At 42.8% G+C, this 15,873-nt stretch overlaps 1 protein-coding gene across 6 annotated transcripts in view; it reads right to left on the bottom strand.

Annotated features, from left to right (window-relative positions):
• Map2k5 (mitogen-activated protein kinase kinase 5) overlaps window positions 1-15,873 on the bottom strand; it is a 226,839-nt gene that overhangs the window by 76,028 nt on the left and 134,938 nt on the right. For 5 of the 6 annotated variants that reach the window (XM_021230404.2, XM_013117467.3, XM_005075567.4 and 2 more), the window contains one exon: window positions 1,813-1,842. The exons of the other annotated variant lie outside the window; for it this stretch is intronic. In XM_021230404.2, coding sequence (XP_021086063.1) covers window positions 1,813-1,842 — 30 coding nt within the window. The remainder of the gene's footprint in view (window positions 1-1,812; window positions 1,843-15,873) is intronic. 6 annotated transcript variants of the gene reach the window in all.

A 15,873-nucleotide genomic window follows, 5' to 3' on the forward strand; every position in this document is an offset into this window, starting at 1 on the left:
ATATATACCTTGGCATAAAGTTTATTGCTAATTAGGGAGTTCAGTCTATTAGAAATTTCCAACGTCCACTCAACTGATCACGTGCAGGGTACTCAGTCATTCAGTAAAGCACACCTGTTCCAAATCTGACTGTTGCATTCAAGGGCTCAAGGTCACACAATGACAACCACACTGTATATAGACTTCTCACTCAGCCAGCATCACTGCTTGCTTATTCTGCATCCTCAAGGATGAGGCCACAGTTTCAGTTTTGGAAATTAAGAAAATATTTTATTTATTACAGGGGGGCAGTACATGTATGGAGGTCAGAAGTCAGTTGTGAGAGTCAGTTTTCTCCACCACTCACTTTGGGTCCCAGGGATCATACTCAGATCATCAGGCTTGCACGGCAAGCCATTTTGCTGGCCCTCCATCTTTATCGGATGGCTTGTAAGTGTTCTGTTAAGACTAGTTTAAGAGTTAGGTTATGAAGGGCCTCATGTTCATTTCCACAGTTTTACAGGATTACACGCATTAGTCAAACATTGAATTGTTTAGAAATTACCGACAGACTTAAGAGGCTTAACAAGATAAATATTCAAATGACTATAAATCTTGACAATGTGATTTTAATCTGATGGACTACCTATAGAGATGAGTGGCATGGCTTGTGTATGTCAAGCTCTCACAACATGCTAGTGTGTGCCAAGTGGCATTCTAGCTTTTCTCTTTAAAAGAAAAAGAATATGGTTAAGCAAAAAGACTTCCCAATTTGAAAAGTGAGACTGACACTTCTGGACCTAACAACACGGATGATTTCTCTTCTACTTATCTGATGACTTTTAACTGTGAAGGAAAAGGGCTTCAAAATAGACATTTCGGTGAGTGAAGTCCACATGGGCACTGGGAGAATACGCTGAGAACTGCTTCTAAACGTGGTTAGGGAGAAGGCGCCCCCTCCTATTATTCAATAACCATGTTTGTGATGCATCTGCATAATCTAACCATGCATAAATTAGTATGTGTAATACAACACTTATTTGCATAATAATAGCAAGTTAATAGATGCTTAAAGAGCAGAGACCAACACCACCTTTAAATCAGACATGCCTCCAGGCACTTTGGCCTGTTCAGACCAAGATGCCAGAAAAACAGCACACATCAACCAGAAGAGACCCGTCAGCCGTTCATTTTTCATCCCTCTGGACGTTTCTCTTACTGGCCCCCAACAGCAGGGAACATTTTCAAGCCACAAAATAGCTTTATGTATTAACTGCTAGCATCCCTCTCTGGTAAAAATTGTGAAGAAATAATAAAAATTTAGGATTTTCAATACTTGATAACAAACTCTGTGACTAGGAAGGAGCAAAATGGAAAAGGTGGAGTGTGTTCAAAATCACACACACATGAGACTGGGCCTGTGCACCCAGGAACAACAATGACCCACGTTAGGTATTCCACCCTTTGTTTTCATCTTGTAACCCAGACAATTTCAACTGACTCTAAAATGCTCATAAAAAGTCTGAAGAATAGGGTGGGCCCCTCCTCCAACCTGCGACATGAATGCATGGGGCTGGGCAGAAGGAATACCTCAAATGTCATACAAAGAGGAGCATGATGGCCTCAGCCAACCTCTGACAAGAGAAAAAAGTCGAGGTTTTTTCCTAAATAAAAATCCAGTGGAGACTTCTAGTGATTCCTTTAAGATACTACTTTTCATTTTAACAGGACAGATTTATTTGTGTGTGACTCAAACGTTCACAATCGCTTCCTGTACCTTCATACATAGGAATGAATGTCACAGTGGCAAAAGGCAGTAATGAACAATCTTACCTGAGGATATGGAAACCTCCCAAGAGCAAGCTGGGAAAGGAAATAATATTTGTCTAGTTATAGATTTGCATGCAGGGCAGATCTCCTTAAGACAGACAAGGACTACATTTCAGAATTGCATCTAGCAAATAAAAAAACCATCCACAGCACTAATGCATGAACTAAATTATTGCTGTAATTACATTATAAACTGTATTTAGAATGGACCTCTTTCATAGACAATATTTTATCTCTGATAAAAATATCCTAATTTTCACAACTGAACATTATCCCACATACTTTCTTGGGGGCATTATTAACATGTATGTATGGGACGGTTTCCTCGAGAGAGAGATGAACGAGTCTGTGGGACTTCCTCCTGTGAGATGGGACCGTCTAGTTGGTTCTAGAGCTTTGTGGTTAGAGGCTACAGGTATGAAGGAAGGCGTGTAGGAAGTGGGAGTGGGCTGCATTATGAAATGGAAACCTGGGCTGTTGTTTTCACGAACTGACTGTTTCACACTTTCCCATCAGTTAGGGCCCTACTGATACTGAGCTGGTCATGGAAGGCTGTGAAGGTGAACTGGAGGCCTCAATCTGAACCTGGGAGAGTGAATCCCCTCCCCCCGTGCCCATTTTGATTTGTACACTGCTCTTTGTTTCTGGGCTAGCCACTTTTTTGTTAACTCACATGTAGAAACTAAGTGACATAGACAAGAATAGGCTTGATATATAGTAAGATCAGACTGAACAAATATACCACAACCTATTTACATTTATTTATTTATTGAGACAGGGTCTTTGTATATAGTCCTGTTCTGTCCTAGAACTCACTCTGTAGACCAGGGTTGGCCTCAAACTCACAGATCCCCCTGCCTCTACCTCTCAAGGGCTGGGATTAAAGTAGTATGCCACCACACCCAGCTTACCATAACCTGTTTAAAGGAAACAATGGTGAAAATGTGCAGCTTCCCAGTGTGGCCCACTGTCAGTTCTGAGCCCCCCTACACACCTAGAACTGCTTGTAAAGTAGAAGTACAGCTGTAAGGAAGCTAGAATGCATATGGGCATATGGACCTACAGGCAGATACAGATCCTGGAGTCTCTCAAGGGGTTCTCACACGGTTAGTCTAGAGAAATCCAGGGGGCTGTCTAATCCAGCGTTCCTTCCAGCACACAGCACTATCTTTTGAGAATCTGACGGTTACATATTTGTTTCAAAGACACTGATGTTGCTCAAACACTTCTGAAACCCCTCTTTTAAAATGGTGTTTAAAATCATTTCATGAAACAAAAGAATACCCTTTTCACTTTATGAGAACTAAAAAAGCTTAGGTTAAAAAAATACCCCTTAGCTTGGTGATTATGTGACTCCTGTGCAGCCTGATGCCTGAATGAACCATGTGTATTCAAACTCTGAATACCTACAAAGATCACTTACTAAGAACAGGCTGAGGGGCTGAGGTTTTCAAAATTCTAAAGGCAGTTTGAACAGCAATGTACTAGGATGAGTCATATGACTTTGTATGGTGGACTCCTTTGAAAAGGTCAACACTTATTTGGATATTTGCGTGTGCACATGTGTGTGTTGTAATATCTAATTAGGTGCCATCTTGTACTCATAGCATATATACATTAGCAAGTATATGAATTTTCAAGATATAAATTTAAGGTATCATTACTTCATTTGATGGATTTCCTTAATCTTTTCACATAAGACAAGCTGGAGTCTTGCCTCAGATGTGAAAAGCACAGTGTGTGACTATCAATGAGAGTGTGCACACTGACTCAGGAGTCAGTGTGGTCTGTTGTGGTGGGTGCACTATTCTGTAATGACAGGCAGTGAGGAGTGACCAAAAGCTGTTACCTATTATCACACTGATCTGTGGAGTATGAATTTCATCTGGGGTAAAGAAACAGCAAAAGAAGAATCTCTCATCTAAAATAGCTGAGAGCCTGATAACTGTGGTAATACACCTACAACTTACAGAGATATGTCACTATTTGTATGGGTACATGTTCAACACATTAACGGGGACTGTGGAAGATTTCTGCCCACATGGTTGACTTGCAGAAGCAACTTGCCTACCACACATAGTATCAAGAGCCGAGAGACCCACAGTGCCAACACTCAGTTCTTACAGTATAAAGAACCAGGAAGGAGACAGGTGTGGTAGTGTTTGTCTGCGATCTCAGCACTCTAGAAAGTGGACTTCAACATCTTCTTGGGTCACTTGGAGATACTCTCCCAAAACAAACACAGACAAATAAAATAAGCAGAAGGCTTAAGAAACAAGAGCACAATAATGGGAAAATTGAAATCCTCCCATCTTAACACAAGGCCACTGACTTGTCAGCCACCATTGGCCTACAGCTGGGATCCAGTAGACAGGTGTATATGCATGCATGCACCTGGCTCCTCTTTCATAACAGGGAAGACACCACTATGTGGGAGACCAGCGAAGATTTGGTGTGGCAGGCTGGTAGCTGTCCCTTTGTTCAGTCTGCTTAGGCACAGGCAGCAATGGCTGAGCTGGGACAAGCAGCATTCTTGGCTTTAACTTTGTTTCCTGTTCCCCTGACATTCTATCCATTGGAACCTCAGCCCTACCAGACATCTTGCAGGTGTCACCTCTTTAGATTTACACAACACAGAAGGGTCCCTTGTCCTTGGTATAGGATGGCCACTTCTTTTGTTTTTATGGGGTTTCATCACTGGGCTGCTGTGGCAGCAGGCTTAAGGGTCCCAGCTCTACAGAGTGGGCTCAGGCGGAGTGTGACTGGGCTGCATGGAAGGCAGTTGTTTGGAGGCCCTTTCAGAAGACTCTGCCTTCCATGTGTGTCCTTATCCCTCAGTGAACGCTGTTCACTATCTTCTGACAAGTGGAAGGAAACACAAGGGTAGGCCCCAGAACCTCTTTGTCAAGCTATCAGGTGGAAGAAGAAAGCACACTCTGAGCAGACATGGCTACAAGAAGAACTTCTTCACAAAAGTCAGAGTAGACACCTCGGGGGAGAAAGCACATATGCTCTGAGCATTTCAGATGGCTGGGCCTGGACTAGTTCGTGTCTCTTAGCCTACTGGCCTATTAATCAACTTGCATTTCCCTAGTTTTTATTGTCAAGGTATTATAAATTAGGAAACTTACAAAAGAGAGTATGTAATCTTCTCTGAAATGGCCTGCAGATATGTCACTGTACTAAATGTGTTTCAGATTTAATGAAGCTTTAATGTCCTTTTTAATTTTGCCTGTTTCTGTATCACCAGGGGTCGGGCAAGGCAATCAGCACTCAAGAGGGTGGTTTGGTTTAAAACTAGGAAAAAACTCATTTGCTTATGAGTTGCACTGTATTTTCTTAATTAAATTTACTGAGTAAAATGGTTTAAGTTCAGCCAACCAATGACCTCTGTGTGTAGATTTAGATTTATAAATAGGTTAACAGTTAAAGTAAAGGGGGAGGAAAAGAAAGATTGCAGCAAGCAAACAGATTAGGGCTTAGCCAATAGGAATCTCCACTCGCTCTGTCACTTTACAAGGGAAGCATTTAAATATAGGCAGCTTAAGTCCAGTGTTTTAAAAAAAAGTGTATTGAAAAATGAAGACGCACCAGCAATCCACCAACAGACCCTCCTACCCCTTCATTCTCAGGAGAAGAAAGGCTGACTGCAAGGACCAGTCTCCTGTTGGGTGGCTGAGGTGTAGGTGGGCAGGAGGCAGGAAAAGGATTCTTTCCAATATTAAATATGCAAGTGCATTTTAATTCCAAACACTTAAGAGTCAACAAACTGCTCAAAAGGGGTTATTTCTTTTGTAAGGGTAGGAAAAGGAGTCTGTGGACATGGTAACAAGTTGGGAATACATTGAAATAACAGGAACCAACCACTAGCACTTAACTGCGAAACCAGAAACGTTCCTCAGAGTCATCTAATGATCTTTGATTTGACCAACCATAACCTAACAAATTGTTCTTAAGGTAGCAGCTCTGAAGTACCGTGGGTTTTATAGTGTAAACAATAAATATATTTGGGCCTCTCTCTCTCTCTCCCTCACGTGTGTGTGTATATGTGTGTGTGTGTATGACAGAGAGACAGAGACACAGACAGACAGAGAGAGAGAGAGAGAGAGAGAGAGAGAGAGAGAGAGAGAGAGAGAGAGAGAGAGAGAGAGAGAGAGAGAGAGAGAACCCTTTGGTGTTTTCACAGAAAGTTAGGGTAGAAAATATTTACAAAGTAGCAACATGACAGGAAAATAACTACCATCATGGAACCACAAAGAAAGAATGTGATGCAGCCAGAAGCAGTGGAGGGCAGACTCAGATCAGGGCACCTACTCAGGCCATCAGCAATGCAATGGGACAAGTTTTAAGTTTACACCTGCTCTAAAAATCATTTTTAAAAAAATTCTTAATTTAGACATATTCTATGTTTCTCTGCATAACTGGAAATTGAAAATAAGCGTTTTCAATATAGCTGAAGGGAGACTATAGTCCGAAATGTTTTAAAATTTGTTCTTAATTACCTTGTGTGCATTTTAAACAATTAAACTTCCATGTAAGAATTTTGCATTTAGATTGTGTGCTGCAGTTAAGCCTCCATTTCATAGAAACTCGACAGCCACTTGGTGCATTCCGACACAGAGAAACTTAAGAAAAACAAAACAGACTTAACTACTGAATAACACAAAATTCCCCAGGTGAGGTTTCATCCCTAGACCAATTTGCTCAGACCGAAAGAAAGAACTTAAATCACCTTGAATTATGCTGGAAGACCCACGATAAATATTAAACACTTTAAAATCTACCCGACAATCTGACTCTTCTTCCCATGTATCAATTTCACTGTCCAAATACGAAATGGTTTCAAGACAATCCGAAGGATATAACAGCAATTTGCCAGTGTTAAAGAGCTTCGGAGGTTAAACTGACAACAAAGAGTGCAGAAACACAAAGCGTCTTGAAGTAGGGTTTCAATTAAATGCAGAGGATTTAGCAATGCAGGACCAAAAAAAAAAAAGAGTTACAAATTAATTTAATCTTCTGCCTATAGTTTGCAGCTGCACTCCAAAGTGTCTAGGGCTTAAGAACAAAGCCTTGCAAGGCCTTGGAGTAAGGGAAGCTTCAATTTTTAATGTATAACGCCATTAGCTGCTAACTTGTGGAATCTGCGACCCCTGTGGAGGGGCATAAGTGCGAGTAACAGAGACTGATGAAATGACATATCTGTTCCTGTCTGGAACCACGAGGAAGAGGGTTATTACTAACACCATCAGGCCCCACAGAAATCTGCCCTAATAACCTTTGGGACCCTCCACATCCTCAGTTCTCACTATATCAAATATATTGAAATCAAAACCTAATTCACTTTAATTAAAGACAATTAGTTTGTTTTACTATTATTGTTTAACTCATATGATGTGGTAATGCATTGGAAATTAAAGATGGGATAATAAATGCAATGAAGGTATACTATATACCTTCCCATCTATGCTTGGTGAGATTACTTTCTCACTAGCAGCTATCTCAGGAAAGCCCAAAAACAGATCATTAGCAGCTGCACAGAGGGATCTCATCTGCAGAGAATACGGTAGTGTCGAGGCTGTCTTTTTCCTTATTCAATTTATACTTATCTTGACATAATGCTTTCCTACAAACTCCAAGGATTTCTTTAACACAAACAGAATTATGGCCCTATGGAGGCACCAGAAGCTTAATTAATTTGCCCAAGGTCATACTGTAAGTTGGTGGCAAAGCTTGTTAAATTATTAGAACACTGGGCTCTACAGATGTTTTGGCAATGGCAGGGAACCCTGTCTGCGAAGGCCCTGGAGACTTCTGGTGCACTGGGTGAACCTCAGCAAATAACTCATTATGCCTGCTCGAAGAGTGCCAAGTGCCCCTGAGAGCTGGTAAATAACATTTTTCCCCCTCTTTGTGTAGAAAGAGCCTAACTGGGAGGTCCCCACCAGGCTCGCTCCTTAACACATGCCAACATTTCTAAAGGAAATCCTCATCTTCGCCAGACTCCGCAGACCCTGAGTAGATTTATTGCAACTTAAGGAGCCCAAACACATTAGCACAAAAGGATAAATTGAGCATTTCTCCCTCACTCAGAAGGTCCTGTGTTCTACCCCAGATTACCAGTGATCATGGAGGAAAGACAGCATTACAAAGAAATGATTCTAATACAGCGTTGCTGTTTTTCTAATTAGAAATGGGCTTATTACAGTGGATGCTTCAATGGGGAGTGGGCAACAGTAATTCACAAACACAATATCCTAATGCTGGCCCTTTAATTGCTTTGTTTCCCTGTTAGAAATGATTGCTTGCTGTGGCCTGACCGTGAACACTCAAAAGCATGATACATTGAGGTCTCAACCTGGGCAAACTGTACCTAAACTTACACTTTATTGCAGCTTAGTTCACAATCTTCACCTAATATAGGGTTATATCCCAGTGCAGCAGGAGGATAAATCATCCTGGAATATTACTCCAGCAAAGTTTAGCTGTGACTGCAGCATATGTGCTTTCGAGCCACTGAAGCAAAGGCCCATAAAATACACTAATTACTGGAAGTTATGGTCACTGAGTGATTGATAGCGCTCTGCGAGGCAACTTCCTCATTTTCAACTCTTTTGACGGGCTCATCCGCCACATAGCAATTACTAATTCATGACCCACCCCTGAGGCGGCAGTACCTTTACTCCTAATTCTCCTACTAGCAAACTACTGCCAAGGCCGGACAGTGTCTTTTCTTCATCCTGAAGGGCCAGCAAGGATGATAAAAAGTAGATTCCATGCTGAACACTACTGTTTTGAATCTTTAAAGGTTATATGGCTTCTTAACTCTGCTGACCTGAAACACAATCCTTCTCCTGTGCTATTTTACTTGCATTGTTTTTTTCGGTATATGAATATGTACCTGCGCATACATTTGTCTATCTGTCTGGCTATACAACATTAAACCAAGACCTGGCTGAACAACTTTTAGACTGAATACTGTGTTTAAAGGTAATATATTAATTTCAACTAGGCCACAGTAAATATGAGGGTGCTAATTGTTAAACTTAATAAAAAAAGGAAAAAGAAAAGCCTCTCAATTTAAAAAGACTCACTTTTGTGGCCTTGTGGACATTCTCATTGTTCTGTTCTGATTTTCATCACTAGCTCTGCTAACAGAAATGCTAATTAAAATATCAGGGCATATAACAGAATCTCTAAAAGTCATTTAGAAACAATGCAAAAAAAGGTCCTCTTTGATTGCAGTCCTTGCATTAGAGGAGATTTGGTGTGAGATTTTGAATTAGAAAGATGTAAAGTTGAGTTAGGATAGATGAAAGCAACCATTTACGTTTCTAATAGAAAAATCATTGTTCTTAAAATAACTGCACAGCCCTAACTGCTGGAGAAAAGGTGGTTCCTATCTGGAACCTTAGCCTGTGTGACAGATGACAGATGGAACCTGCCTGCCTTTCAGGACATGGCTCCCACACATCCTCTTATTCCTCCTCCTCTGTGGGGCATCTGTTCCAGAAGACTCTGGTCACCCCTATGCAGATCATTCCAACCTACTCCTTGCCCACACTTTTCCCTCATGGAATTTTATCACAACCTTCTTGGTATTGGCCAATATTCAGCATCTCCCGGTGTCTCTAATACCTGGTGGATTTTAGCCTTGTGTACAGACAAACACTAAGTCAAGAGCTTTTTATGTTCTCCATGAGAAATACTATTAGGGCCAACAACAGGCATTAGATGTCTATGCAAAATCGGGGTGGAGACACCTTCACTCAGCCTAGATGGACATGGTTTGGTTGCTTCCAGCTACCAAGTCAAAATGACCACACTACATGCTCTTCAAGCATCAGAATCTGATGTCTTAACTTACAGAGCTCTCTTACCTAATTCATCAGCACTTAGAATGATCAGCAACTACTATTTTCATATATTAAACATTATAATGAATTCAGATGGATTATTTATTAAAGACTTAGAAATGGGAATCCATCCTGTATGTTTATTCTAACCACCAGAAGGAAGCCTTATAGGGATTGGAAAATGACTTCCTTTAAGGTGATGTGTGATGCTGGCCTGTCCTCTTACAACAGCAGCTTCAACCATGCCACCTCTCTTAGAGGACAGACTCTGTGGGCTCCTCACTCCAGACTGTTCCTTGACATCATGCAGATAAGGCTATTAGAGAAAACATCAAGGCCGGGGTTTAGTCTACTGAGCTTCTATTTCTAGTTCAAGGTCAAGGGGCTCAAAATAGGATAATACTGTAACACCCCTGCCTTTGGTACCTGCTGCTGCTCTAGCTGGAAGTCATCTGCTCTATCTGCCCCATTCATCAAAAACTTAGCTCAACACCATTTCTTCCAGAAAGTCATCTGCAGTGTACTGTTTCTAGACTTCACACAACCCACTAACCAGTATGCTTTTACAGTGTGGTCTTGGAGCTCCCTTATCAGTAACCTATGTTGTTTCAGCAACACACGGCAGAATCCATTTTGTGTCATTTCTGAGACTGGAGCTCAACAGATCTGCAGTGTTTATCAGCTTACAACATGAGGTACCAACCAGGAAGTCTAGCCTAGCCATGAGGAGGCAAAGGAGGAGAGTGCCGGTGTAAGCAACACCGGAATAGCCATGGCCCAGCATCCCCTGCTCTCCATGCAGGTGCCACACATGCTGGTGAAGCAGAGTGGATCCCTACTCTTATACACTACCTGAATGCAAGCTCCTGAGGCCCTTCATGCTGAAAGGGATGGTTTAACCCTGCTAAGACTCCTGAATCATGGGAGCCTGAGTAAATAAATGTTTGTTATTTCAAGGACTAAGTTGGAGTGGCTTATCAAGCAGCAATGGAGAATCTCCCAGTTCTCCCAGACTCCGATGGCAGCTTTCCCTCTCATTAGTGCAGCTGTCCAGCCAGGAGCTCCCAGGGGCAAAGTCTGGACTCTTAGTGCCAATGCAGGGCAGCACAGAACAGATGACCACACTACACTCTTCCCCACCACTTCCTATTACCTCAGACATATCAGAGACCAGGTTAATCTATGAATAAAATGAACCAGGCTTTGGTTTCTGGGAGAGAACAAGCATCTTGCAAAGTTCTGTGAGGCAGACCTGCCATGAAGACATTGTACAGTGATCCTAGGAATCAGTCTTGGTTAGAAGCACAGCCAGCCTGCCTTGGCCTTCACATAATGTCCTGCTCACTCACTGTCCCTTCTGTAGCAGGACAAAAAAAAGCAGCACATCTCATATGTGAGGGAGGAACTGGCTGCTCTATGCACTGGGTATAGCTGTTTAACATTCTGGAAAAGTCCTTCCATTTCTCTGGATCTTGGCTTCTTCACTTAAAAAATGGGAGGTTTGACATTTAGAAAGTAGAACCCCGTTTGAAAACACAAATCACTAATTTTTCGTCATTTTCCAAGACGCCAGGCAGAAGCTTAAGTATCAAATGACAAGGATTAAATGCTTAGTTACATTATCTGTATAAGTAAAGAGCTATGCCGTCACCCTTTGTTGTGTGATATCTTGTCTGTGTTCTAATAAATCAAGCTTGCTTGGTCAGAGGGCGGAGCTAGACTCTAGTTAACCATAGAGTTCTGGAGGTCTGTACCGAGAGGAGACAGAAGTGATGAGGTGGGGCAGAGAGAAGCCCTTTTGGATGGAGGAATGGAAGAGGCAGGAAGGGGCTGCTCCTCTGCTTTTCTAATCGTTAAGGTTTTTACCCTGAAATCTGACTCTTGGGTTTTTGTTGTTGTTTGTTTTCCAGGCTGGGATCTGCCTGCCTCTGCCTCCCAAATGCTGGGATTAAAGGCATGGGCCACCACCACCCAGCTGACTCCTGGTTTTTATTGATAAGATTAATTAGATTGACGCTTAAACCACTGAGCAGAGGGATGTCAATAGCTCTAGAGCAGAGGATGTCAACAGCTCTAGAGTTTAGAGCACTAGTCTTCATACCTGAAAGCCCCACAGTCCCACGGGGTGCATGGTATAAGCTGTGTGTGGTGCTGGCATGGGCACATGCCACCTTTGGAGTGGCTTCCTCAATGCTAAGGGACACAAACCATCGAGTTCTATAGTCTTGACTTAGTTAAAAATCAACAGAACTCTAGTTTCTAAGTAAAAAGTAAGGGCTTTGAAATAATTTTCAGATAGATATGGCATACATGTCGAAGTATGGAAGGTGGTCTAAGGACTGAGAACAGGATGTTAATGTTATCCCTAGGTCACTGGCTTGAGGAGAGGGAGGATTCTAGGAGCAGTGGGTCTTGCCACAGGGTATCTCTAAGTTGAACTGCTGCAGTTCCCTGAACTGTCAGTGTTGGGGGACACGAGTCACAGGAGACTGCTTTCCTCAGATCCTTTCAGATCTCTACTCAGGAAGTAATCACATGCTACTAGCTCCTCATATCACCCCAGGATGCCTGCCTGAGAAATTACAATTGCCAGACACCCTTCTTTAGACTGTGGGCTCCATGGAAGCAGGGCCCGCCACATGGTAGCTGGGCGATAAAATACAACAAAAGGACTGCATTTGACCAATGTTCATACTGTTCTATGAAGTCTTTCTTCAGGGACAAGTGGCTATTCAACTCCTACTTAAATGTCCTTAGGGACGATTCCATCATCTAGTGGAAAGATTACTGGGATTCATCTATTAGAAAAGTATATTGAGCTGGTCATGGGTGGCATAAACCTTTGATTCCAGCACTCAAGAGGCACAGACAGGTGGATCTCTGAGTATGAGTTCAGCCTGGTCTTCAAAGTGAGTTCCAGGGAAAACCTTGTCTTGAAAAATCAAACCAAACTAAACCAAAACCAAAAATGACAAACAAAACAAAGTATATTGAAAAGAATACTGTGGAACTTTTTCGATTGCTTTGGTTTGCTTTTAGCTTGGGAAGGTTTGCCTCAATGGACATATATCAACACTTCTTCTCCACCAAAGATCCTTGCAATGAGCTGTCAGATGTCAGGAGTGTCCTTTTCTTTATTGTTTGTATCAAGACTGTTGAGTCTGTGTTTTTTAAGACTCCAAATTTTGTGTGTCTGTGTCTATACCTGAGGTGATGTGGGTGTGTACTGCTGGAAAAAGAAATCTTTCAGTCTGAAAGACTTCAAGATGATAAAATGTTTATCTGGGATTTCATGTACCTGACCTGCCCTGCTTTGTTAGCCTGTGAGTGCTGAATGTGCTGAGCACAAAGCCAGCTCAACAGTGCTGTATCCAGGGGAGCCACTAGCTCTGTCTGCCAGTTCCATATTCATGCAGTCACTGATGACCTTGAAAATGCACATTTAGGCATGGCAAGCTGAGACAGCTGGATCCCTTCACAAACCTTGCAAAAAACTGGACCAGCCGATCCATCATCTGCTAAAGTCACTTCAACAGCTTTCGCCCTCCCCCCAGCAATTTACACAAAACATCAGATCAAAAAGTCACAAAATCTGAAAATATCAAGTTAAGACATAATTCAGAAAGATGAGTAAGAGTGGGGTATGGGTGGCAGAATAGTTAAATGCTCTTTTCAGCCATAAGATCCAATGGAAAGGCAGAAGGCCCAGAAGAGGGCTCTGGGGCCACACCCTTCCAACTTGCCCATGCCAGCTTCCTGGAAATGTTCTGAGATGTGTGTACTCATAAATGGGGATGCCATCCCACAGCTGCAAGGGCAAACCAAGCTCACTGTAAAAGAAAGTTCAACTTTTGCTTACATTTTTAAGAAGGAGAAAGCAAGCAAGACACAGTAGCACCGACCTGTTATCCCAGCACTGGTGTGTGTAGGGTGAACGGTTATAGGGGAACACAGAGGCAGGAGGATTGAAAGCATGGCTTACGCAGCAACTCCCAGGCTAGCCAGGGCTACATAGTAAGACCCTGTCTCAAAAAAACAAAATAATAATAAAATTAAAAAGGAGAAACATCTGTAGCTGAGCAAATCATACCGAAGGCCAAGTTTTTCTATGATCTAGAAAAATGGACAGGAGCTGCCACAGGGCTCCAGAACTGTTTGCTGCTCTTCCGACCAGGTTTACAAACCACATGGGATAAGCCAGGAGACAAGCCACAGTTTATGCCCACCTGGGGCAGCTGTCCCTGTATGGGTTTGTTTGGCAGGAGGTGGAAGACTTACGTCTAGAAAACTCTAGACTAGATAAGTCTAGCCCTGTAGTTGTCCTTACCTGCCAAGAACAAGGCACACACAGGATGCTAGTCCAAAGAGCTTATCTTCCCCTTCCCATCTCCTCTTCCTTTTCCTCTCCTGAAGGCAGGACCTTGAGGCAGTCCAATCGGGTGAGGCCCTGCCTCCTGATTCGGTATGCTGGAATAGTTCGTGTGTGCCATCTTACCTGGTAGAGCAGCTTACTTTGTAAAATCTTTTTTGGGTTTTTGAGACAGGGTTTCTCTGTGTAGTCCTGGTTGTCCTGGAACTCAGTCTGTAGACCAGGCTGGCCTCAAACTCACAGAGATTCACCTTGCCTCTGCCTTGTGAGTGCTGGGACTAAAGGTGTGCACTACCACACCCAGCTGTGGTGTACTTCTTAAAGTGATTTTTATGGGGGTTGTTAATGTTAAATATTAATAAAACAGTCCAGACTATTATGTTCTCATCTTGCTTTCAAGAATCTGTTTACTTGTTAGCTTGTAGGTACAACATGGAAAGGGGTTGTATTCCTGGCACCCAGTAATGGGTCTGACAGTTCTCCCTCTGTCTCTGTCTCTCTCTACTTTTTTCTTTTCTTTTTGTAGCTCTGGCTGTCCTGGAACTTACTATGCAGACCAGGCTGACATTGGACTCATAGCCTCCTGAGTGCAAAAAAAAATTTATATACATTATAAAAAGTCACATTATGAGGTTGAAAATATTGCCACATGCCACTTAGGAAAGAGATTAGTGTTTTGTTTTCTCCTAGAACATCCAGGAGGAAGGTGCGCTCAAACATGGCTCTCTTACGTCTTAGTTCAAACGCGTTCTCTGATACAGAGTTCCTGTTTATCTCTCACATCACGCTTGCTCACCTGGCTTTCCCATTTTCCTTCCTCCCTGCCTGTTTTGCTTTTCTCTGGAGGTTCTCTTGCTACAACAGCCTGTTGTCTCTGGAGCGTAGTATTTTCTCTCATTCCTGAAGGCATGCTTGGTTGTTTATTCATGTTTTTCCACTGCATATGTTTTAGGTCCTCACATTGCTTGTTCTCAGTTATTTTAGGCCTCTGTTCTCATTCTAAAAGTCTTTCTCACAGATCTCATTAAGTGTAAGCCACAAATGTAATCCTAGCAACTCAAGATGCAGAAGCAGGAGGCTAGCCACAAGTTCAAGGCCAGTCTGGTCTACATAGCGAGTACCAGGTCATCTTGGACTACAGAGTGTACATTTTCCTGTGTGGAGAATGTGGACTGGCTGAGAGCTTCCTGTGAGGTCATCTGGTTGGGCGCTCTTAGGAAGCACCCAACCTCTGGATCCATTAGACTTCTGGGCCAGAGTTCCCTGGAGAAAGTCCCTGCCAATCTGCTGCCTGTGGTCTTGGCCACTAGTAACCTAGGAACAATGCAGGACTATGCAGCATTCAGGACCAGGTTTTTATCGTCTCAGATGCCATCTTTTTTCTAGAGCCTCTACTTGGTCTAATGTTGGGCCTGAGGAGGGTCATTGGTGTGCCTCATACGCTGAGTTGGGGAGATGGTCTGTGGTTAACAGCGTTATTGCCTCTCAAAAAGACTCTGACGGCTGGGGGCTATGCACTTGCCTAATGCAAGGCCTTGGTTTAACCCCACAAAACAGAGGGAGAAACACTTGGCTAGCTCTTAGCTTTACTCCTAGCTCCAGGTATTGGGAACCACAGGATGTGGAGCTTTGGGGTGTTCTACTCTAGCAAGGCCTTGCTTGTCCTGATGCTGATGGAGGCCTTCACACTCCCATATGGGCTGTTTGTCACCAGATCACTGTTTCATCTGTTTCATCACATCCTAAATCTGATGGTGGCTGTGATGCTGTGTCTACAGAGACTAATGCAGCACTGTGGAGTGATTGGAAGGCTGCAGGCCCAGAGGCTAACTGCCTTGT

Source organism: Mesocricetus auratus, unplaced genomic scaffold (assembly GCF_017639785.1).
Source record: "Mesocricetus auratus isolate SY011 unplaced genomic scaffold, BCM_Maur_2.0 Super-Scaffold_100691, whole genome shotgun sequence".
Lineage (NCBI taxonomy): Eukaryota > Metazoa > Chordata > Mammalia > Rodentia > Cricetidae > Mesocricetus > Mesocricetus auratus.